The sequence below is a fragment of the Dama dama genome, chromosome 14 (genome assembly GCF_033118175.1).
Source record: "Dama dama isolate Ldn47 chromosome 14, ASM3311817v1, whole genome shotgun sequence".
Lineage (NCBI taxonomy): Eukaryota > Metazoa > Chordata > Mammalia > Artiodactyla > Cervidae > Dama > Dama dama.
The window spans coordinates 43850601-43875256 of NC_083694.1; the positions used below are offsets into that span (position 1 = coordinate 43850601).

At 52.8% G+C, this 24656-nt stretch overlaps 3 protein-coding genes and 1 long non-coding RNA gene across 4 annotated transcripts in view; 1 reads left to right on the forward strand and 3 right to left on the reverse strand.

Moving 5' to 3' along the window:
• Positions 1-1866, forward strand: part of DNAJC11 (DnaJ heat shock protein family (Hsp40) member C11) — a 62463-nt gene extending 60597 nt beyond the window's left edge. The window contains exons 15-16 of the mRNA XM_061160493.1: positions 21-150; positions 549-1866. Of these exons, the coding sequence (XP_061016476.1) occupies positions 21-150; positions 549-574 (156 nt within the window). The 3' untranslated portion in view covers positions 575-1866. The remainder of the gene's footprint in view (positions 1-20; positions 151-548) is intronic.
• A 346-nt stretch (positions 1867-2212) lies between these two features.
• On the reverse strand, positions 2213-8471 carry THAP3 (THAP domain containing 3). The gene is made up of 5 exons (XM_061160494.1): positions 8346-8471; positions 5686-5878; positions 3634-3696; positions 3177-3281; positions 2213-2949 (listed from the first exon to the last, which is right to left on the reverse strand). The coding sequence occupies exons 1-5, from the start codon at positions 8417-8419 to the stop codon at positions 2665-2667; spliced, it is 720 nt and encodes a 239-aa protein (XP_061016477.1). The 5' UTR covers positions 8420-8471; the 3' UTR covers positions 2213-2664.
• A 910-nt stretch (positions 8472-9381) lies between these two features.
• PHF13 (PHD finger protein 13) lies at positions 9382-17843 on the reverse strand. The gene is made up of 4 exons (XM_061160496.1): positions 17476-17843; positions 14775-14876; positions 12493-13027; positions 9382-11968 (listed from the first exon to the last, which is right to left on the reverse strand). Exons 1-4 carry the CDS (start codon positions 17512-17514, stop codon positions 11742-11744), a joined length of 903 nt encoding a protein of 300 aa, XP_061016479.1. The 5' UTR covers positions 17515-17843; the 3' UTR covers positions 9382-11741.
• Positions 17844-20435: 2592 nt separating this feature from the next.
• Positions 20436-24353, reverse strand: LOC133069218 (uncharacterized). The gene is made up of 2 exons (XR_009695819.1): positions 24157-24353; positions 20436-23593 (listed from the first exon to the last, which is right to left on the reverse strand). It is a non-coding gene; the product is annotated as an uncharacterized LOC133069218 (long non-coding RNA).
• Between the last annotated feature and the right edge of the window lie 303 nt (positions 24354-24656).

The following is a 24656-nucleotide window of genomic DNA, read 5'->3' on the forward strand; positions in this document are numbered from 1 at the left end:
TGAGAATCTGTCTGTTGCAGGCTGGGCTGCCCGGCTTCTATGACCCGTGTGTGGGTGAAGAGAAGAACCTGAAAGTGCTTTACCAGTTCCGTGGGGTCCTACATCAGGTGATGGCGCTCGACAGCGAGGCACTCAGGATACCAAAGCAGTGTGAGTAGCTGCCCCCGGCTGTCACCTGTCCTTGCCCAGAGACGGGCCCAGGGACCTCAGTGGGGGGGCAACAACCGCCTGCCTTCCATCTTTGGCCAGGGAGCCATAGGCTTGAGCATCATGACCTACACAGACCTGGGAAATGACACCCTGAGAGAGGGGTCAGCCCTTTCCCAGGTGGAATTAGTGAGCTCTTGGAAACTGCAGCCGGGGTGACTATGTATGAGGCAGACCCAGCGGCTCTGTGTTCAAGAACATGGTGATTTTTGGCAGCTCATCCTCCGCCCGGCTGCAGGCCAGGCAGCCTCTGGCCGGGCCCTGGTTGATCCCGGCTATGTGGAAAGAGGGCATGGAAACAGTTGCCTTCAGACACACTGATTTTGTCTTTTCTTTTACAGCTCACAGAATTGATACTGATGGATAAACTACTTGAGAACCCAGATTCAAAAGGGGCTGCAAAAGAATTTCCCCAGGAGTTAACAAATTTGGAAGCAGGAAAAAAAAACCCAGAATCAGATGTTTATTTTGTATTTGCATAGAAAGTGGTACCGGCTCAATTATGTGAAGGGACACACAGGTGCCCCGAGGCAACCCCACCAGGACCGGAACCGCAGCTGGGCCCGAGTCTGTTCCCAAGGATCATGTCCCCGCAGGGAAGGCCCGGCACCCGGGGCCTCAGGGTCCCTCAGCCTGCGTGCCCGCTGAGCCACCCAGTAGCTCTGTCTGCCGTGAGGTATTTATGAATACCTCACCCTCATGCCCGTGACCGTGAGCTACGTTTCCTAAAATCCACACTGAACACAGAAAACAAAACGGAAGGAGGGAAGGCGTTCCCAGGAGCAGAGTCTCTGGATCAAGTGAATGCCTGTTGAGTCACCTTCCTTCTGAAATGTGACTGCGTGAATCTGGACAGGATGGTGTGGGTTTATAAATCTGCTTTTTACCTGAGAACGAGTGGCTTTGGGAATTAAGTCTCCTTCGTCCCCTCCCAGAACTTCTCAAGTCATTCCACTGGCACCTGGCTTGGGACAGAGGATGTCACTCCGGTCCCAGGATGTCACCTGTGTCCTCGTGGGAAACCGCAATGCCTCTGCCCTCCCCCACGCAGCTCAGTCCAGGCGGCCCCCAGAGAGGTCAAAGTGGGAGCCAAGAGGCTCAAGGGGTTCTGGCGGGCTCCTTGCTGCTCGCTGCCAGCCGGTGGCACTGCTGCTCCCACACCTGGTCAGTCTGTCTCCTCTGGGCTGCCCATACCCATTTGGGTGTCTGCTCCCAGGATCCCCTTCCTTCACACGCCTCTTTTGTGGATGCAGAGTATTTCAGGACCAGGCCCCTCCTGCCCAGCCTGGCTGGTGAACAGTCACCGGAGGAGCGGATGCCTGCCTGGTGGGGGTTCAGGCAGCCTCCGTGCGGCTCCTGTTCAATCAGGCCTTGCTCCTGACGTCGGTACCGGAGAAGTCACTCACAACCCCCTTCCTCCAGTGTTTAAAGATAGTTCAGGTTGTCCAATTCTGTAATATTTATCTCCACTTAAAAGTTCCCTGCAGGAGCTGCTGCTCTGAATGTAAATCGTGCAATAAGTGTCGAGTTAGTGGAGTCCGACCTTGACCGCAGCCTGTGCCCCTCCTGGCAGGCCGTCCCTCCTGTTGTTGAACAGGGACTGAACAGAGGACACGCTCTTACCACAATAAACCTTTCCTGAAAGCCGGGGGCACTGTCTGTATGCATCTGTGTGTTCACTTTAGGAGCCAGCAGGCAGAGGGACTTGCCCCCTCCTCACAGGCCTCGTCCCACCCTCTGTTCTCAGGGCTCAAACTGTGAGACCTAACTTGAGGCTGGGGGTGTTTTCTCTACCAGACATTTGCCTGAGAATTCAGAGTTGAAATCACAGGCTAGGTTGTTTATGTTTTGTTTTTTATTAAAGGCAGCTTTTTTGGGTAATCAAAGGTGGTCACACCCTGCTAGCCTTTCAGCAGGGAACAGGAAGTCAGTCTCCTCAGCTGTGACCATGCTCAGGAGAACTCAAATCAGTGCTCACTCACTTTTAAATAAAGGAGGCGGCACGCGGGGTAGGAAGACACTTTATTACATTGCTCACTCACACCGGCCGTGCAGAGAGGTGCTCCTGGGATGGAGCCAGCCATCCAGGTGATGGAGGGGACACCTCGCTGCCTTAGGGTCAGCCAGCGCCCCACACACCCCCACCCCCACCAGGGCCCACCTAGCCCTCAAGGACATGGTCTGCCACACTGGCCCAGGGTGGTTCCAAGGACACTCACCCAGCTTGTGCTAGGGGGCAGCTGGGCTGTCACCTTCCGAAGGGAGAGCCAAGGTGTGCTGCTCAGGGCCCCGGCCTCCTCCCCGCCTGGGGCCATCACACTCCGCCTGGGGCCACCACACTCCTCCTGAGGCGGCGCTGGCCTGAGGGTCAAAGTGGGACCGAAAGGTCCACAGCCAGAGTCGGGAAACCACAGCCCCTCCTCTCAGAGGCTCAGACAACAGGGCCCAGTGGGCAGCTCAGCTCTGCTGCCCCGGCCGAGGCCTGGCCTGGAGTCCCGGCCGCCCTGCAAGGCAGGCCCGCAGACGGCTGCACATCCTCCGCATCACCAGCCTCTGGGCCTTCAGGCGCCTACGGAGCTTTTCGTTCTCCTTCAGAGTCAGGAAGAGTTTTTTTTTAAGGGCGTCTAAGTCCAAAAGGGCATAGCTGTGATCAGACGGCTGTGTGGTGAAACGCCTCTTCAGCTCTGGGGGGCTAGCTGGCTGACCAGGGACCCCAGAGGCTTCCGGTGTGTGTGGCAGGACCTGAGGACAGAGGTCAGAGACCAGAGCAGTGGCCAGGCACCTGAGACCAAGGGGGCTCCCCTGACACCCAGAACTGCCGAGCCGCAGCTGTTCCAAGTCAAGCCTGAGGTCCGGGCTATATGTCATGGTGCTCTGGTTCGGGCACCAGTTTTCTTCATTCTGTTTGAAGCAAATCCCCTCAGACTGAGACCAGTCCCGCACTGCCTTCATGCCCAGCCCAGCCTCACCTGTGCTCCTGGGCCTCCAACCTCGGGGGGCAGCTGCAGTGCTTCAACCGTCGTTTCCACCTTCCTCCCCAGGCCACACTCCCCAGGCTCCGTCTCAGGGAGGACCTGGAAAGACAGGGCAGAGCCAGCCGCTCACTGGTCCTCCCCAGCTGCTACTTATCCTGCCAGGAGTCCCTTCACACCACACGGGGGCTGCCAGGGCACCAGCAGGACAGCCAGTGTCCTCCATGGCCTGGGGCCAAACCCTTAGAAACAGAGCAGGAGCCAGACTTGCGACCGGCTGCCACTGCTTGATATTGAACAGGGAGGAGGAGGCATGGATGGCTTTGGCTTCTTCTCTAGGAAAACAACCCAAACCCCGGCTTATAAGGAAAGCATGATGAGCTCCAGTGGGCCGGCCTGGCGGGAAGGCACAGCAGCTGAGTTGGAACACTCGTGACCAGCAGGGCAGACTCACCTTTCTCTCCCCAGAGGTGGCGTCTCCACTCCGGCCAGTAGAGTCCGTGTTCTCCCTCACCAGCTGCAAGAGATGCAGAGCTGCTGTGGACAGGCCCCGGGGTGGGCACAGGAGATCTGCACCAGAGGGCCCATCAGGCCTCACCTGTCTCTGTCCCTACGCTCAGCCCAGCCCAGCTCTCCTCTCACCATCCGCCAGTGCCCTTCCTTCACCGTTCCCAAACCTTGGGTCAGAGACCCACTGAAACCAGGGACCTGTCTAATTGGTACATGCTACCCCAGGGCCTGGCATTCTTCAAGGGAAAACACCCAGCTCAGAGCCTATAGTACCCAGGCCTCCAAAGAACTGAGAAGAAGCCATAGGGACCACAATTTCAACTACCCGCGCCCCCAGTCTGCCCCCAGGCACCAAAAGCACTAGAGGCAGGACCACAAACGTCTGCAGTTTCCTACAAACGCGGTGAAAGTCATCACCCTGACTGAACAGGGCAGGTGGAGGGTTCCTGATCCACGATGGGAGTTTCAGGTCAGCAAACTATAATTTCCAGAGCCCCACGGTACCACATCCCTGTAGCCCACAATACTGTGCTGTGCACTTAATGTGTGTTAAACAATAGATCTCAGGGTGAGTGTTCTTACCATGATATAATAAGTGTATATATATATATATATATATATATATATATATATAATAAAATGCCTTCCACATTTAAAAGAAAGAACCAACAGCTCCTCCATTAAGCACCTACTTTGTGCCAAGCAATGTTCCTGGACATGGGAATAAAACCCATGGAGCAAAGCCCAGCCCTCAGGAAGCATCCCCTGGGCAGATGTTCACAGCTGCCAGAGAGTCTGAGGAGCAGGGGAAGCACGGTGGCGGGGACCTGGACTTGGTTAGGCCACATGGATTAGGCAGACAAGGATCAAGGGCAGAGGCCTGACGCCCCACAGCCGGGAGCTCACGGTGCCCACTGGCTCCCTTCTCCCCTCCCTAACACCAGTGTGGGTACCTGCAGGTCTTCCATCTGTTCCACCTCTGCTCTGCCTCCCAGGCTCCAGCCGGTGCCCGGCTCCGGCCCTCCCTCTGGGACTCACAGCTCAGTGAGGACTTGTAAAATTCACTATGACTGCCTCAGGGCTCCAGCTCCAACTGTCCTGTTGTAGCCACTCCTGGGCCAAACCCATACATCCCGCCCCACCAGATATGTCTGCCTTGGTATCCCACTAGGAAGTCAAACTACACGTGCACAGGGCCATCTCAGGGAATCAGGGACCACCCCCCCCCAACCCCCAGACCACCTCCTCAACCCAACAGGTCTCCAAAGTTGGCCTGCTCCATCTTATCATCACACCCACTTTTGACTCAGGCCCCCGTGACCACCCTCACCTGCGATGCCACAGTGGCCTCTGAACCAGCCTCCAGAGGGACCTTCCGAAGTCATGTCCCTCCCTACCGGCCTCCCCCCGAAAACCCACCTCCTGTCCAGGACTTCCCTGGTGGTCCAGTGGTTAGGGCTCTGTACTTCCACTGCAGGGGGCAAGGGTTCAATCCCTGGTTGGGAAACTAAGATCCCTGTATGTCAAGCTCTCCGCCCCTTTGAAGAAAACCACCGCCCGTCCAAGCCTGTCACCACCTAGCCCTGCGCCCTCCACAGGGCCTGAGCTGCTGCTGCTCCCAAGCTTGCCCAGATCCTGCCCCCACCCAGCCTCGCTCCGCTGTCCCTGTCCCCCTCCAGTACTCCACCAGCATCATCCTCCTGTGCCCTGGACAGGAAAGTCCTCACCTCCCTCGAGCCCAAGTGAGGCCCCACAAAGTGAAGCGCAGAAAGGTGCAAGCTCTTGGCCCCCTCCCCATCAGCTGCTTCCGTAGCACCCATCATGAAGTGACTTGTTTTTAAAGCAGCTTTGAACTGCAGATTTCCTAAAGCTCAGGGCCAGGAGGGGGCCCTAGGCTTCGGACCTAGGGGCATGACAGTTTTCAGCCTCTGCTATCCCCGCAATTGACACCGACGCCCACCCCACTGCCAGGTGGGGGACCCCGGTGGCCGCACACCTGCGGGGAGCCCTGGAAGGCGAACACTGTGGGCACCGCGTTGTGCTTCAGGTTCTTGCGGTTCCCAAAGGCGCTGAAGCACTCGGGCCGGAAGTGCTCGGAGCAGATGACCGTGTGCTGCTTGGGCTCAAAGTCGCCCCGGCCAATGTTCAGCACCCATTCCTTCAGCAGCTCCGGGCGGCTGAACGGGAACCTGGGGACACAGCAAGGAGGCACAAGGGACTTGTGGGGCTAAACACACACCTTCAGGGTCCCAGGGACCTTCTGCACCCCTGCCCAGCATTTCACTGGACAGCCTGCAAAATTTAGTAGCCTTGTCCTCTTAAACCACATCCTTCCATGTCGGGAAGCTTCCATTGTGGCTGTTGACAGTATCCTTAGTAGGAAACTGGAGACCATGAACGCAGCCAGGGCCTCAGTGAGCTGCTCCCAGAGCCACATGTGCCAGGCAGGCCTCCATTCCTGCTCCTGTGTGGGGAAGCAGGAGGGGAAGTGACCCCGCCCTTGTGGAGCCTGCATTCTAGAGCAGGGAGACAGCCAGTCCACCAGACAGACACAGACCGTCCAAGAATAGAGTAGGAGGTGGTCGGGGAAGGCCACCTGGGAGGTGACACTGGAGCAGAGACTGCAGGAAGTGGGACAGGGAACAGGGATACAGGAAGAAAAGGAAGAGCAAGTGTGAAGGCCCGAGGGTGTCAGGAGCCAACGAGGGAGGCCTGGCTGATACAGAGCAAGAAGAGGACGCGGGCCACCGTCGGAAGGGGGTTCCTGGAGGCTCAGGCCGAGGGTGAGGCTGCGGCAGGAGCCCAGCTGGTGGCGGGTTCAGGGTGGAGCTGGAGAGGGTGATGAGTGGCAGATCTGGGGTGCATCAAGAAAGCCAGGCAAGGAAGTTTGCCTGTGGGCTAAGAAGCAGAGGAAAGAGTTTTAAGTGCCAAGACTGTAGGGGAGGGGCAGCTTTGGGAGGATCAGCAGTTTGGTTTTATTAATATACGTTAGATGTTAAATTTCAGGTGACTTTTAGATGTCCAGGTGCTGAAGCTGAATGACAGGGAGACAAGAGTTGTCTGGAGATGTCACCATGAGGGTATCCCCATGTAAAAGGTGGCAGAGCCATAAGCCTGGGTGAGATGGCTGCCCTGGGGAGCCAGTGTGGACAGGGACAGTACAGCAGCATGGCCGGCACCCTGAAGTGCTCCAACATCTGTCTGGAGTTGGAAATGAGCAGAATCTACCCAAGACTGAGAAGGGACACTGTGATAAAGGAAGAGACCGAGAAGTGTCCCAGAAGGCAGGTGGTAGATGGCCTCAAGGGGTCAGCAGTCGGTTGTGTCACAGGCCGCAGAGAAGAGCCACTGGGACTTGACCGACGTAATTTTGGGAGTGGTGGGGTACAGGCGCTGGAAGATAAGACCCAGCAAAGATGAGCCAAGCCTCGTGCCCGTAATGGCCATAAAACAGAGGGGCCCAAATGCCCTTCAATTGTAGAACAAGTTGGTTGGGATAAATACATTCCTGGATCACTACACAGCAATGAAAAGAATGAACTGCTGCAGCTGCTTCGGGCCACATGAAGGACTCACAAGCACAAAGATGAGCGAAGGACAGGAAAAAGGATAGCGTGTGACTCCATTCAGTGAGGCTCCAAACAGGCCAAGGCAGTCCCCTCTGACAGAGGCCTTACCCTTGGGGACTGAGTGAGGGGCTGGAAGGGGGTGCATTTCCGGGTCTCCTGGGGGCTTCGATGTTCTAAACTCTTGGCAGTCACACCGGGTGTTCACTTGGTTAAACTGTGTGCCTATAAATTGTGCACTTTTCCCTACGCGTGTTACATACCAACAGACATACTCAGGTTAAAAAAGAAAACGCTTAAAGAAGGAGACGAAGTGTAGATGAACAGAGCGCAGCCCTTTGGAGTCACACTCTGAGCGGGACGGAGGAAGGCGCTGTGGCTGGAACCAGCAAGAAAGTGTGCAACACTCTACCCATCGATGCGCAAGCGGCCGTGCACTCGGCCGGGTCCCACACCTGGGGTGCGCAAGGCGCGCAGGGACAGACTCCAGAAGTCCTACCATCCTCCTGCGGCTCCAGCAAAGGTTGCGCGTCCCGGCCCCGCACCCCTACCCGCTGGAACGTTCTCATTCCTCCACCACGCCTTTCCTTCCTGACTAGAGACCCGGAGAGGTGAACAGAGCGCGCAGCGCACCGCACACCTAAGGGAGGTTAGCATCGCTCATCTTGCAGCAAATACTGCACACTTAACTACGTCCCGGGCTGCACAGTCCCTGGACCGCGGAGGGGACGCACGCCAAGTCACCGCAAGGGCGCATCGCTGAGCGCGCACCAGGCCCGCCACCGCCTCCCCTGACCCAAGAGAGGCTGTGCGCCGGCGGGCAGGTTACTCAGCCTCTCCGACCGTCTCCCCGCGCGCCCAGGCGGCCGAGGTGGTGCCGGGCTTCTTGGGCCGGGACCTCGCCGCTCCCCGGGGGTCCGCCGCCCCTCCGCGAAGGGCTCGGCCGCACGTCCTCTGGCCTCCCGGCGGGTCGGGCAGTGGCCCGGGCGTCCCCACGCCTGTCGCGCCAAACCTGGCGCTTCCGCGGGGGCCGCGGTCGTCGGCCTGGGAGAGGCCGGCCCCCGCGCACCCCAGTGCCCCCGCCCCTCACCGGTGGAAGGTGAGCTGCTTCCTGCGATTGCTGTAGCGGTTGCAGCACTGCCGGGCCGCGCACGACTTAGGCATCTCCAGACTCCAGGCACGGCTGCCCCTAACAAAGATGGCGGCGGCGGGGCCTGCGGGGCGCGGCAGCGACTCCGGGAGGGGCGGGGTCATGGGACGGGGCGGGGCTGGCCGGTGGAGGCGGGGCGAGCGCTCGGGGCGGGGTCTGCAGGCGACAGGCCCTAGAGAGAGGCGGGGCCAGTAGGACAGCGGGTAGGATCCGGGCGGGGCGGGGCTTGCAGGGGCTGGTGAGTGAAGGCGGGCCTGGCTCTGTTCCTTGGCCAGCATCTCATGCACGCAGTGCCTGCGACCGCGTCAAAGGGTGCTTCAAGGCCCGGCTCAGACCCGACATCCCCAACTAGGAGCAGATGCAGGTTTTACGCTAGTTACGCTGAAGCGTCACCCTCACCTCCTTGCTTTGAAGCCTCCAAAATTCACACACACCCACCCAGTTTGGGACAACTGAAAACCAAAGGCAGGCTCACTGGCCACCTGTGCCAGTATTTTCAATATTTCAGTAGGTATTGATTCATAGATTTCGGCTGCTCCAACGTCACAGAAGAAAGTACTAGTTGACCATTAGCTGGTCCCAGATTGGCTAGGCAGACACAGCTGACCGACAGAACAGGCTCAGCCCCTTGGGACCCCCAAGTGGAAGGACAGAATGAGCACAGGGCAGATTCTAATCCCACCTGCATAAACTTAGAGGCAGCTGTAGCTTTTACAATGCAGGTTAACCACTCACTGGGATTTAAGCCAATGCACAATGTGAAGAAATTGTGAAAGCTATTCATGCCTCTTCATGCTGTGATTTGTTTGTGGAGAATTTACTAGAAAAGTATATTAAGGGCTGTGATAATGTTTCATCCTGCTAAACCAAACTCAGACTAACTTCCCAAGTCTTCATGTAACCATGGTTTTGGGGTTGGTAATGAAGGGTCAGTCCTTCAGCACAGAACACAAACACCTAAAGCTAGACATGAACCTCAAAGTAGCAATATATTTATTTACAAAATATACAGTTTCACAGAAACAGCTTCGCTTTATACACATAAACTTTATAATTACACAGAACCATGTAAACGATGTTAAGTGTCTGGCCTGGCCAAAGCCGACGGGAGGGACTTGCTTTGGGGATGACAACTTTCCCTCCCTTCTCCATCAGCCACCAACCAGGAACCCGGAGATGGGCCATACCTAATTTGCATAAAGCTGATTGCAGCTGCCCAGCTCAATCTAACAGAAAAACTGTGGTGTCCTGACTTCTTAGACACCACCCACAGGGATAACTCTGTTAAAAGAACAAAAGCAAATGAAGGAAACAGAAATCGAGATGAGTATCAAATGCCTTCCAGAGGCGTCACCAGGAACTAAGTCTTCTAAGAGCAATATGGTAATTGCCAGGACTGGCAGCTCCACCCTAAAATCACACCTATTCTTAAACACACTTGTAAAACTGTGGAGTTTTTTTTTTTAAGAGAGAAACACTTGGAAACTTTGGCTACTGTCATGGTGAAGACACAGGACAGGCAATGTCATGGTGCAGATCTTTGGCAAATTCCTCTCCCAACTTTTCCTGGACTTTTGCCACTCTGGGGAGAAGGTTGTTTCTAAGCCAGGCTCCTTACTATTTTTCTCTACAGTAGAACATCTCCCTTGGGGCTCTTCACAATAAAATGTATTTCAAAAACTATTTCTCTCTATTTTTGTGTTAATAGAAACAACAGAATTAAAAATGAAACAAAAAAGGCAGTTGGCTGGTCAAGCATGAAAGATACTAGGACAAAATATAGGCTCTGATCAGCCGATTACAGTTCAACCCCCCTCCCCCCACCCGTGCTTCAGTGAGAGAACGTGGACACAAGTCCGTCTGGTGGCCTCATACATGGGGACCATGTAGAGAAGTCCCCCTGTGGGAAGACTGAGGCTCCATCTTGATGTCAATAAATATGCCTGACTTGGGCACCCTTCCCTCTTCATGCTTCATAAGAAATAATGTTTATGAAGACACACTCATCAATATACAAAAAAAAACGAGTATTTAAACTGCTAGAGAGTAATGTCAGTTTCAGAGAACACAGAAGTCCTCCCTCTCCCTCAAGCCTGAGACCCATCAGTGTCCCCGCCACATGGCCCTCAAGCAGAGGCCTGCTGGGGCTTCAAACTCCCTGGCCTCTCCAGAGCTGGCCTGCACAGGGGTCTCCTCGGTCCAGGGCCCTCCTTTAGATCTAAGGAACTTTGCAAAGTTCAGTGGTATGTTCCTGGAGGCCAATGTTACCATATCACTCACTCAGCAACTCAAACCAAAAAAATGCTTCAAAAGTCCTAACCTTGCCCCCTGGAACCAGCAGGCCAGCCTGTACGAGGGGCATACTAAGAATACCCATGAGGGAGGCCTTCCTCCCCATTTTCCCTCCCCCCCACCACTATGTGGAGAACACCCTCCCCCAGAGACTGCCTAACCTTTAATGTCGCTGCTAGAACCAAGTGAGCGGGGAGAGACAAGGAGAGGATCCAGGCGCCCCCTCACTTGAAAACAGCTTGCTGGGCACCCCCAGGCCCTCCAAAGCCAACTGGAGAGGAAGGGAACCCTGGCAGAAGTCTGCCAATACTTTTGGCTATTTCGTGCAAAAAGACAGGTTTTTTTTACATCGTGCAAAACAGGAAACTGAGTTATGAACACGGGCCACCATGACCCCACCCCCGGAACCAACCCTTTCCACAGAGAAGCAGCTGCATAGTGTCCCCTTTAAAGAACAGAAGGAAACCTGGGGCTCACCAGCGAGCTCACTACCCCTGGGTGAGGCCAGGGACTCCAGTCCCAGGGAACAGGCATCCATCCCCCAAGGCAGGGGAGAGGGGGACCACTAAGGGAGGAGCGGCTTTGATGGTTGCTGTACAGACACTTATGGTAAAAGACGGACTGGAGAAGAACTTTACACGTATGGCGGTTCATAAACAGGCCAGGGAAACAACATCTCCTCGCGCCAACACAGCGGAAGCAGGAGTAACAGCCAGCACTTATTCCGATCGGCGGGAGTTTGTCAACAATGAGAGCAAAAATGCACAACGACCACGCACCCTCATGTTCGGCTGGACCAAACCCGCTGCACTTGGGTGTGCAGTCCACCTCCACTGCAGAGACCACGGCTCCAGCAGCAGCTCTGGCCAACGAGGATTTTATTCAGTCACTGGCTATGTACAGTTTATACCTTGGACAGCTGGTCCTTTCGTGTAGGCACCTGAACGGCAGGGGTCTGCCCGCGCTGGAGCTAAGAGTCCTGTGCTCAACTAAGACCAGGGCCAGCAGGCCCACAGGCCCTTCTGACTCCTCGCCCTCCAGCAGTCAGTCCAGAAACAGCTTCCGGGAGCCCATTCGGGACCGGTTGGAACGGCGGATGTCAAACTTCGAGTCCCGGCACTTTTGGCAGACAAACACTTCTGGAACGTTGGACTTCCGGATCTTTGCACAGGATAGGTGAATCCAAGTGTGGCACTCGTTGCACTCTATCATTGGGCGGCCAGCAAACGGTTTCATGCAGAAGCACGTGACCAGGTCCCAGGAGTCATCATCTGAAAGCAGAGAATCACGTTAAGAGTGGAAAAATCTCTCACACCACCACCAATCAGAACCCCTCCCATCAGGAAAGCCACTCTCCAAAGGGACAGGGCAGCTGAGCTGCGGTGAAACCAATTTCAAGTTTCAGGGTGATACTTCCCGCTCTGAAAATGCATACGTGCACAAAAACCACTGAAATGCGTGGTACGAGGAACTCCCCACAAGGTGGTTACTCATGAGCTATGTTATTTTCACATTCTGAGGCCTGCTCCGGAATGTCCGCTGTCTTCAGATGTGATCACCCCTTCCTAAATGTCTCAGCATTGGCCTTCTCGTACCCTTTCCCCTGAAGGTGGTGGGGCATGCTCCCCTGTCCCCCTCCAAGGAAGGGACCACCGCACTGAGACCCCGCACCTCACAGCAGGCGCATGGGATCTCAGCTCCTCGACCAGGGATTGAACCCACAACCCCTGCAATGGAAGGGGAAGGTTAGGGCCCTGAAACCCCGCTCTTAGCATCCCACCTCTGGGCCACTCACCGGAATCCACCATGATGTCTTCGTCGTTGCCCGTGCTGTCTTCGTCCCGGAACACCACCTGCTTGCCCTGCCGGACGATAGTCCGTTTGCCTTCAGTTTTTATTTCTTTGACCTGATCCGGTGACACTGTGGTGCAAGACCCACTGGAAGGAGTATCAGAGTCCCAGCCCGAGCAGGGGTCTCCAGCGGCCTGGGGGATATCCTGCAGAGTGGGGCTCGTGGGGGTCTCTGCATATGGGTCGGCGGCTTCCAGCTGCAGCAAGCCCCCCATGTAGCCCTCCTTCCCAGGCACGTCACTGTCCCTTCGCTTCCTCTTCTTCTTCTTCTTCAGTTTGTCAGTCTTCTTTCTGTCTAGCAGGAAGTTACTAGGCTTAGCTCGCTGCAGGAGGGTGGGCTGCAGGTGGCCAAAGCAGCGGTCAGAGACTGGCAAGGGCACGGTGGACGAGATGTCGGCAAAACTGGCATCCCAGCCGTCGCTGTCGATGGTACCAGCGGTGCTGTTGGCGGGGCTGGGACTGCTCCTCAGAGGGACTTCCTGAAAGGACAGAGAAAACGGGACGGCTTCTGATTATTTCAACCAGCCTCCAACACCAAGAGCTTGCCCTGAGCAGAGCTTCCCCAGGACCCCACCCGGTCAGGTCTGCAGATGTGGGAAACAAGAACCCAGAGTTCCTCAGCTCTCACCAGTGCTATTCTTTAGGAACATCGGGAATGGGATTTAGTGCGCCCTTCCAGCTACAACATGAACCCACAAGGGGGACCTCCAGCCCTGGGTGACCCCCTCACCAAGAACTTAGTTGATACTCAATCCACTTCTGTGACAGGAGTGCCAAAGACACACCCTCAAGTTCTTAACTTTACTGATTTTATAGTCTCCCCCACAACTGTCCTCCCAAAGGATGTACATTTTAATTAAGTGAATGTAAATTAATGATGAGGATGTTCTGACACTTTTCTTTAAAAACTTGGAGGCATCTCAAAATACTGCAAAATCCAAGTATGTAATTACTGCCCCAAAGCAGTGAGTTCAAGTCTCTGGTTCCTTCAGGTCAATCAAGCAAACTGTTACTGTTTATGTGCAAACAGTAGCAGCATTCATGTAGGCATTATCGACCTAGCTGGCAGTGGAAACAATAAGCCAGTGCTGGGATCTGGCCCCCTAAAAATACTGGATTTCTTTCTCTTTAGCCTTGCACAGTATGAACCAGGCCCCTGAAGTTTGAGCACCCTGGCAGCACTGGTCCACCTGCCCATTTCTCAGCAAGGAAAAAATGCCTTAATTTACATGGGATTCTGGCCACAATTCCCTGAAGATTCTGTAATGACACCAACCAGGAGGCCACCCACCAGGTAGCGCAGGGTGGACTGGGCCCAACTATTTGATCTGCCTGAACCCCAGGCTCCACCACCAAAGAGCCTGTACCCAGAGTAAGGAGTTCCCTCTCTGTGCCCCAGTGTCCTCATCTTTAAAATGGAAGAGAAAAAATAAATAAATACAACAGAAACAAACAGGGGATTCCCAGGAAGTCCAGTGATTAGAATTCAGCACTTTCACTGCTGGCCCTGGGTTTGATTCCTGGTTGTGGAACTAAGATCCTACAAAGCATGTGGCACAGCCAAAATAAACAAACTACTACTGAAAAGGCTATAATAAAAGCTCCTACTGCATATCATTATAATGGGCAAAAATAGTGCCTAGCCACAGTAAGCTCTCCAGGCTTTCCTTGTGGCTTAGCTGGTAAAGAATCCACCTGCAATGCAGGAGACCCTGGTTTGATTCCTGGGTTGGGAAGATCTACTGGAGAAGGGATAGGCTACCCACTCCAGTGTTCTTGGGCTTCCCTTGTGGCTCAGCAGATAAAGAATCCGCCTGCAATGCAGGAAATCTGGGTTAGATCCCTGAATTGGGAAGATCCCCTGGAGAAGGGAAAGGCTACCCACTCAGTATTCTGGCCTGGAGAATTCCATGGACCGTATAGACCACAGGGTCACAAAGAGTCGGACACAACTAAGTGACAGTAACCTTTCAATAAACACTGGACATTAGGAAGGTATCAGTTAGATTATTTGTAAGCAAACTTTGAAAGTTTATCAAACCATTTCTAGACAAATCTACATTTTCCATCCGTTTTAGGAACCACTTCCCAGGCTGGTCTAGGTTTCTAAGAAAAATTTCTGCCTGACTATTATGGCAAGTCCTCCCATTCAATCCCTTCCAGACCCACCACCTTGTCAAAGACTCTGGTTTTGCTGCCAGCAAGGTCTCTGAAATGCTGAATTACCTCCTTTGGATAAGGGATGTAGCCTGCATAGGCCAAGACAAAGGTGCAGAATTTGTTGAAATCCTCCACAGTCCTGCGCCGCTTGTAACTGGGGGAGTACTCCTGTTAACAGCAAGAAAAGGCAGCATGTTTGGAAGCAGACACTTATAGGTGAAATCAAAAAAACAATACTAAACAGGCTGGAGCTTTCATAGTTCGCCACTCAAAAACACACTGCTAGATTTACAAACACTCTAGAAACAAGATAAGGTAAGTCTGGGTCAAGAATTAACAGTTTTCAGAAGGCTGAAAGAGGAGGTATGTGATGCTATGCCAAGAATACTGGGAAACTGGTTAGGAGATAAAAGATTGTACAAAAGTCTATTTATTAGCGCTCATGTGGCATTTTCGGACATTATCTATTAAGTTTCTAAAGGCCTATTGAGAGCCCTAATAATTAACTTTTTTGCCACAAATTTTCCACTTTGAAGATAAACTGCTGCAGCTGAAGTATTTTAAGTGACTTCAGAAGTCAACTACTTTTCAACCTGCAGAGCTCAGACCTGGAATCCTGGATCTGAATCTTGCCTGACCCCTCCCCAGGCAGGGCTGCAGGAGGACCCCCTCCCTCCTACCCGGCTCTCTCCTCCAGAGGAGACACTTCCTGCTGGTCCCTCTGCTCCTCCAACACCCTGGGGCAAGGCACCCCTCAACCCAGAAAAAATCCTGCCACTACCATTTACTACCATTTAGGAAACCTAACTCTGTATATAATTACAGTCACTAAAAGCCGCCTGCAATGCAGAAGAGGAAGGTTCAATCCCTGGGTGGGGAAGATCCCCTGGAGGAGGAGAAGGCAACCCATTCCAGTATCCTTGCCTGGAAAAGCCTCTAGACAGAAGAGCCTGGAGGGCTACAGTCCCCCAGGCTTAACGACTTGGACAGGATTTAAGGACTGAACAACAAAACCATTTGCATACTGAAGGTCAAATACTAGAAATTTTGGCTAGTGTGTCCCATCCCCATTCAATTAAGAATCGCCCTCAACAAGAATTGATTCTCTCCTGAGAAAGAGGAGCTAGGAAGAAAAAGATTATTTGCTTCTCTTCGGTTCATTCGACTAGCGTATTTACTTAGGTTTTCTTTAAGCACTTTATCACCCACCTCAATCCCATCCTTAGGAGTTCAGCTAACATTTCCAGAGCCGAGGGGCCCACTCTCCACTCGGATGAAAGTAGGGGGAGGAGATGACGGGGTGGGCTCCGGCTTCTGCCCGAGTACAACCACCCCCGCCCCCTCAGTCCAGCGCGCCCAGAAAACAGCGCGGGCGGCCTGCTACCCGCAGGTCTCCTTCCAAGGGCTCCACTTCTTTTTATTTTCTCAACTCGGTGCTAGCAAACCGCCTCTGCCCTCAGCCCTCGGCCGCCCAGACCCGGAGAGGCGCGCAGGACAGCGGCGAGGCAGAGTCCGCGCGGTACCCAGCGCTTCCAGAGCCGGGGAGACCCTGCCCCCAACCGCAGGGAGAACTGACCGCCCTCCCTCCGGCTGGGTGGGAGGGCTGCGGCCCTCAAACTCGCGGGGAGAACTTTTATTTCGGCGGGGAATGTGCTGAAGTGGGTCAGTAGCCGGGACTCAGAGTGGATGGCGGCGGTGCCCTCGGGCCCGGGGCGGGGGACCCGCGCCGTTCCTACCGCGCCGGCCGCCCGGGCCCCGCCAACGCCGCCCGTAAGAAAAGCAGATGGCGGTGCGGCCCCCTCCCCGCCCTCCCGCGGAAGCCGCTCCTCGCCGACAAGCGGCCCCGGAAGGTGCGGGGCCCATCCCGCGGGGGAGGGGGCGCGAGTAGCCGGGCAGGATTCGGGGTCCGGGACTCACAGGCCCCGCGAGCTCCCGAGGCGGCAGCGCGGCGGACTAGCCCGCCCGGCGCCGCCTCCCCTCCCCCACCCGCCGGCGGCCGGACCCGCACCCCGGACTCGGCGAGCTTCGGGAGAGAGAGGGGACCGCGGCGGGGGCTCCGGGGGATGGGGGCGGCCGGGAGAACCGAGGGCCGATCCCCGGAAGGAGGGGGAGCCGGGGCGGGGCGAGCCGAGCTCGGGGGAGGGGGCCCTGGAGGGGGAGGCAAACGCGTCGGGGTGGGAGCTCGGCTCAGGCCCCCGCAGGGGTGGGGATCCCGAAGGACGAGCCTCCCCCACCCTTGCCAGAGGGGGCGGGGGCCGAGCGGGAGTCAGGGGGCGGGGCGCGGGCCACCGGGCCTGGGGGGATTAGGGGAGGAGGCGGGGGCGCGCGGAGCAGCGTCCCCGTCCGAGGGGGGGGCCGCGAGCCCCTCTGGGAGGGGGTGGGTGATTCCTCCGGGAAGCTGGAGCGCGGGGCGGAGGCGGCTCGGACCGAGTCCCCGGGGGCGGGGAAGGGGTAAGCCAGGCGGGCGAGGAGGGGCCGGGGGCGCAGACAGGCCCCCCGGCTACGCGAGGCCGGGGAGGGTGGGCGCGGCGAGCACGGGGAAGGGGCGCCGGGAGGACGCGGACGCCCGCGGAAGGGACGCCGAGAATACGGCGGGCGGGGAAGACCGGGCGCGGGCCCGAGTGGGGGGCGGGGTTGGGCGCCCGGGGGGCGACGAGAGATAGCTGGGGGAGGGGAGAACGGCGCCCGGCCGGCGGGGGTCCGCCTTCGGGAGCACCGAATCGGCGTGAGGGTGGTCAGGGGCTGTCGGGGCGCAGCTCTCACTCACCTCCGGGTGGAAAGCGGCGGCGCAGGAGTCGGAGTCCATGTTCAGGGTGGGGGGCGGCGACCGCGGACTGCAGGGGCCGGGATGCGGACGCCGGGCCACGGGGCCGCTCTGAGACGGGGGCTCTGGCGGCCGCGCAGGGCGAAGGCGGACCCGGGAGGGGTCGCCCCGACTGAAGATGATGGGGGGTCGATGTGTCGCGTCTTGGACACTATACTCTCGGGCCGGCGGCTCCACAGCCGAGCAGAGTTGTCGATGCAGGTCCTGCGACCAGCGCGACTGGAGAGGCGGGAGAGTCGCTGCGGGGGGCGGCGGCGGCGGCGAGCGGGAACCCGACCGGCTCCCCGACCTGACGCCCAGTTCGGCTCGTGTCTCGGGAGGGAGGGCGGGAGAGCCGCGAGGGCTGCCGGGAAATGTAGTCTGGGAGCGACGGAAAGCCGACGGCGAGGGGGCAGGCGCGAGGCATTGTGGGAGTCATAGTCCTCGGTTCCGCCGCTGAGGCGCACAAAGGCCCCCTCGAGGACTCCAACCCCCAGAGAGCTCTGCGGCGGCTGCTCGGTCTATGGAGGCAGTGGCTCGGAAACCAGAGACCGCCGGAGCGGGGGAGGTGCGGGGACTCGCGCCGGCTCGGCGATGGGGGAGGGGCGGTGCAAGCCAGAGCGCCTCGGTCTCTGCGGAGGCGGGGGGGTCAGGGGTCGCCCCCGCGGGTGGGGGCGGGGCTGACGGCCTTGGTCGTGGTGGGCGGTGGCTGGCGCCACCTTTTTCGCCTTTGGGACTTGGGGTCTGTGCCTCTTTGTGGGGCTGGGGTCTCCACAGCCGGGCGGTGACGGCGGGCTTTGACGTCGCAGCCGCCCCACGGCTGACTCCCCGCGCCTCGGACCGGGCGAAGCGAACTTGTTTTCACGGCTGTGTCTTTTTCTGGCCGGCTCCGGGGCTCCGGGACCGCCGGCCGAGGCCGAGAGGGGTGGGACCGCCCGAGTCTCCCCCGTAGCAAACACTTCGAAGTGTCGGGTTACCAGCGCATTTTTAAAAACTACACCAGTGTTGCCGGTGTTTTAGAAAGTGTTTTAAATACGGTTTTTTTTTTCTTCCGTTCGCCTAACCTTGACATCAGTCCTGTTTTTTTACTTTGCGTTGAATTAGTTCCTGAATGTATTCTTCACAGGATCACAGCAGTGGGTGAGGCGAAAACCCGACAGAGATATTTGGCATTGACGTTGACATTGTTTACTGATATTTAATTGAGTTGGCTGTACTTAAATACTGGACCGCGGAGTATTTTACAACTTTATATGTTGAAGGTTGATTTACTCTGAACACTTAGTTGAAAATTAACTGCTCTGATAAACTTACCATGAGGAGGCCTCAAGTACTTTAATATTTTTAATAACCATTTGAAAGAGAAAAGTCTATATACGAAATGTAAATAATTCAATAATATATTAGGTGGCTTCGAAGACAAACTGTTAAACAGGAATGACATAAAATTTTAAATTCAGATCAGAAAACTGACTCATCTACATACTAAATCAGAAAGATGATCGGAAGAACCCCTAAAAAAATTAGACTGTTTCCGTGGTAGTGAATGCTGCATTGATTGTCTATTGCTGTTTGGATGGTTAAGATAATTCTGCTGGAAACACTTAGTGATTAAGAGACTGATTTATCTTAGAAATACTTCTCTAAGCCTTTAATACCTTAGCTATAAAATGTTTTACTTGCCTCAATAAATAGTTTATTTTTATCATTGTTGCTACTTTTTAAAACATTTCAGCAAGATCTTCGAAGATTTGGAGAGCTTCCCAGAGGGGATAGTAAATTGAGGTGCTTTACAAAGCTAGTAAGATAAAAACAGACATCAGATTTAGCCTGTGGAAACATTAACACCTTCTCACAGAGTCCTCACCTTTAGGTGATTTAGCGAGATTTGGAATGTTATCTGATCTCTGTTGCCAGAGCAAATGTCCTGAGGTTCGCCAGTTTCGCCAAGGGTCATATTCACTAGAGCAACTTGTTTTGTCTAAATATGAAAGGGCCAAGAGGGACATTATCCTATTGCTAGTTTAAAGGTGTAAATACCAAGAAAAGAATGATTATGAGAGGCAAAGTCCAAATGAATAGAGGAATTTTTTAAAAAGGATCATTATTCCTTAATAGTACAACTTTTCACATAATAAACATTAACCCCCCCCCAATTAAGAAAATGATATAAAGAACTTACAATAATAAGGGACTTGATGACAAAAGAACCTAGAATTCAGGGATCTATATTGGACCACTCAGTCACACTAAGAAAATCCCAAACTTAGATGGTGTCATGTGACAGTGATAACTTCCTCAGGGTAGGTATCCAATTTGACTAAGTTCTTAGTACACAAAGGTGGGCTTTCCCTGGTGGCTCAGCAGTACCGAATCCACCTGCCAACTCAGAAAATGCATCCATCCCTGGTCTGGGACGATCCCTTGGAGAGGAAATGACAATCCACTCCACTATTCTTGCCTGGGAAATCCCATGGACAGAGGTGCCTAGCAGGCTACAGTCCATGAGGTGGAAAAAGAGCTGGACACAATTTAGCAACTAAGCAACAGTACCACCATGGAGGTGACCAGTACACCTGGAGCACTCTGCTTGTCTCCCTACCTGCCACTCCAGTGAAATAGAAAACTTCATAGAGGAAGACTTTCTTTATCCTTCGATTCCTGTTAGAAATTTAGCTTTTTGAAGAAGATTTAGATATTAATACCTACCATCCCTTGCCTCAACACCAATAACTGACCCAAATTCAATAGCATAATATATGTAGCTGCAGGAATAATAAAGGTGCTTTCCTCTGTATGACAGGCTTAGGTTTCTTCAACATACTCAGTTTATTTCTCAGGTATCCTGTACTATTCTTGGGCTCCAGGGGGCAAATCTAGAATTCCATGAATCATGCAACAGCATTAGCCACAGTAGCCCGATCTTTGTTTTCTGCTTTAAAAAAAAAAAAAACCTGCTACTGAATACTAATTCTCAGATGATTATAGTTACCCAGGGAAGAGGAAGAAAAAAGCCAACATTAGCACAGGTTGTGACAAGTTTTAAAATACTAAGAATACCATGGTTTCCCAGTAAGTAACTTGAGAATGTAGTTATTTTAATTGAGTTACCAAATATAGCTTCACCTTCCTAAATCTCACTCTACACTGCATTCACTTGGGGGAAACTCAGGAATGCTTTTCTGCTTCTGTTTTAACTCAGCCTGATTGTGGTTACACACAAAAGATATATTTTTCCAGGAATTATTTTTTGGTGTTTCATCTTTTTACACAGTTTAATAGGATATTCTTATGGATTCTTAATGGATTTTCCTACCCACAGTTTTTTGCCTTTCTCACTTCCAAGAGAGGAAAATAGGTGAAAATTTCTCAAAACTGTATTTTGAACTTTTAGTACCTTGCCTACTGTATGAACGTGTGTGAATAATTTTTTAATACTTATTTTTATTTATTTGGCTTTTGTTGTTCAGTCACTCAACTGTCCCACTCTTTGCGACCCCATAGACTGCAGCATGCCAGGCTTCCCTGTTCTTCACCATCTCCTGGAGCTTGCTCAAACTCATGTCCATTACGTCAGTGGTGCCATCCAAGCATCTCATCCTCTGTCATCTCCTTCTCCTGCTGTCAGTCTTTCCCAGCATCAGGGCCTTTTCTGATGAGTTAGTTCTTCCAACAGGTGTCCAAAGTATTGGAGCTTCAGCATCAGTCCTTCTAATGAATATTCAGGATTGATTTCCTTTGGGATTGACTGGTTTAATCTTGCAGTTCAAGGGACTCTCAGGAGTCTTCTCCAACACCACAGCTCAAAAGCATCAAGTCTTCGGCGTTCAACCTTCTTTATGATTCAACTCTCACATCCATACATGACTACAGGAAAAACCATAACTTTGACTAGATGGACCTTTGTTGGCAAAGTAACATCTCTGATTTTCAATACGCTGTCTAGTTTCATCATAGCTTTTCTCCCAGGTCTTAGTTGCTGCATGCAGGATCTTCTGTTGCAGCATGTGGACCCTAGTTTCCCAACCAGGGATGGAACCCAGGCCCCCGGCATTAGGAGCACCAAGGTACAGCCCCTAACCATCAAGGATGTCCTGGTGTGAATAATTTAAAATTATTAATAAATAATTTCTAAACTGGTCTTGTCAACTTTCCATATAATGATGAAAATTAGATGTGCATAGACGAATCAAATGGATTTCTCATGTTTTGGTTTATACAGGTAAAATATAAAGATTAATAGGTAACACTATGTCCCAAACGATTTAAATATTTTTACTTGTAGCATGTCATTTTCATATAATACTACACTTAATAATTAACAGAATACTGTAATATTCCTTAAAAAAATTATATGTAATAAGTACATTACAGACCACACCTTAGGCAGCCCAGAATCAGAAAAAAATAGAATGTCTAATTGGGAAAAGGTACAATCTCTTTTTGACTTTGTAAATGCTACAGTATGTGTTCTTGTCCCCTTCATGGATCACAGCCTTGTCATGGCAAACAGGCAAGCTCAATGAGGCTATGAGCCTTCCTGTATGTTCTCAAAGAATATAAAAAGGAGGTCACAGCAGCTTTTAAAATTATCTCAGTTAGCTGTTGTCCTGTCTGCCTAAAATCAGAATTCAAATATCAAGTGGTTTTCATTTTTTAAATGAAATTTGTTTTTATTTAATTTGGTATTTAATGAATACGTACCATTATTTGTTAAATCACATTGAATTACATTATCATAAAGTTACTTAGACCAGTTTCATGATTTTAGAAGAGGTACACTTTTAAAACATTCATGACTGAAGTTTAGTCTTTAAATACATTTTCCCACAAACTATTGCTTGTTGGTTAGTTAACACCTTCCTCACCAGAAAGTGGTGTTTGCACCACACTAGGGTGTTGGATGATATTTGAGAATTTTAAACCCCCATATTAATACAGTTTGCTGACTGTATCCATCACACTATCATACTGCAGTGAATGGATTTTTCACATTCCCATTTTGAACTCATGAGATTAATGAGCAAAAAAAAGGAACCAAGTAGCATGCTTGGGTTAGCAGGTTATTCAAAATTCCAAACACAGCTGATAAGTCTAAATCTGTTCCTTTCTTTTCTAACTACATTCCTTCATTGCCTTAGATTTATATACATGGCTTCAAGTGCTCTCCTGTTAGGTCTAGGATATTAATAATATACTTTTTTTCCTCAAGAACTGAACTTTTTATTTTGAACTTTCAATATTCCTTGAATACCCAGGTTATATATGTTTAATATAGGAAAACAAAATGCAGGCAAGCAAAAACCAACAAAACAAACCTAGCCACCTAGAGAAAAATGTTACCTTCACAGTTTCTTGGTAGGCATATAAACACATTATAACTAATGGGGGTCACACAGGTAATCAGATTGTTTGCTTGACATTATAACATGAAAATCTTTCCATTTTAATAGGTAGCAACATCTATTTTTCAAAGTAAACCTGAAACAGTTAATCCCTGTTGTTGGGGATACACAAAAGTAGACTCAGTTCTTAACTACAGAAACATTATTGATGTAAAGATTTGATTTATACCAGGTGGATGGGTTTTGACCTAGAGGGACTGTAGTACTTTTCCCTGCAAACATCCCACTTCCTGGCTACTCAGACTTTCTTGTCACAAAGCCTGAGCAAGTAAGCTTATTGGCCCAGCTCCTGGGCCCAGGAATGCTGCCGTTAATAGCTGTGTGAACAGTCCATCTATGGGCAACATGCAGCCCGCCTGGGTACCTGAATGTTTTCTGACTTAGGGCTGTGCTTCCCATGCTGACATTCAGATCAGATACCTTCTCACGGGAAGATGGTGAGAGATTCAGGAAGAGAAAAGAAGGCCTTACAGTTCACTTCTCCGAGGTGGAATAAAACCAAGATGTCTTCTCCAAAGGCTGAGTCGAATGAGCTGGAACCAAGAAATGACAGCAGCTCCTGGTGTGGCCCGCCTGCCCCAGGACACACGTGGGCAGAGTGAGGCTTCCATCGGGTGTGTTTGCCAAGTTCACCGGGCCGGGTGGGGGCTACCCAGTAACAAAAACCCCGGTTTCATCTGCAACACAAGAAGCCAAATAAGGGTCTTTTTAAAAAATGAGCAAATCGTCCATTGAACTGAAGAAAAAAATGGCTTCCAAGTGAGGGAATTTTTTCATCTGGTTTCTTTGAAAGCAAAGTCCTGGTATTGTATCTACTGGAACCAAAATAAGGAAGATTTCTTTCTTCATGGTCACCCCACATGTGATGGTGACGTTGAAGAGGCACACCTCTGGGTTTTAATGCAGCCCTGTCTGACCTTGAGCTGAGCCCGGTTCCCTCTGGGTACCTGGAGCCCCTCAAATGGAAGAGGAAAAACAGCTATTTTTCCCAGGAATTATTTTCTGGTGCTTCAGCTTTTTGTTCAGTTTAATAGTATATTCTAACGAATTCTCATGGATCTTTCCTACCCTGATTTCTGCCTTTCCTATTTCCATTACCAGGAGAGGAGGGGCTAGAAGGCCAGGGTGACCAAACACAGCCAGGGCAGGCCCCTCCCCTTCAGAGGGGAGCTCGGAGCCTGAAAGGGTCTCTATGACTTAGAAACTAAAACCGCCTTGTGTGCTGACGAAAGTTACTGACCGAGTTAGTCAAGTTAGAAACTCGTGCAGGAACACAGCGGAGCAGATTCCTGGCATCTGGCCCGGTGTCCCTCATGGATGCGCCAAGAAGAAAACGTCACCTAAAGATTTTATACTTGTTCGTCGTTAGAAATCTGTCCCGAGATAGGGTTAACAAGCAACCCTTGGAACTAGTGGAATTCCAAAGGGAAAAAAAAAAAAAAGCCGTTGTACCGAGTCGCCCTGAAGCAGTTTGGGAAGTCTGGCGCGAAAGGGATGGCTTCGTTCTCCCCCACCGGGTTTTGTTCGGCAGCCGGGCCGAGTGGGTGATGGGCAGGCTCTGGAGGCCCCGGATTCCAGCGCACGGCAGGGCCGCCCCCCTCCGAAAGGACACTTGTCACCCGGTGTCCCAGGCTCCGGCGTCGGCGGGAGGCCGCAGGAAGCCCCGGAAGGGCGGAGAGAGGGAGCGGGCGCAGGCGGCGGTGACTCAGCCTGGAGCGCGGGGGCGGGAGCGCGCGAGAG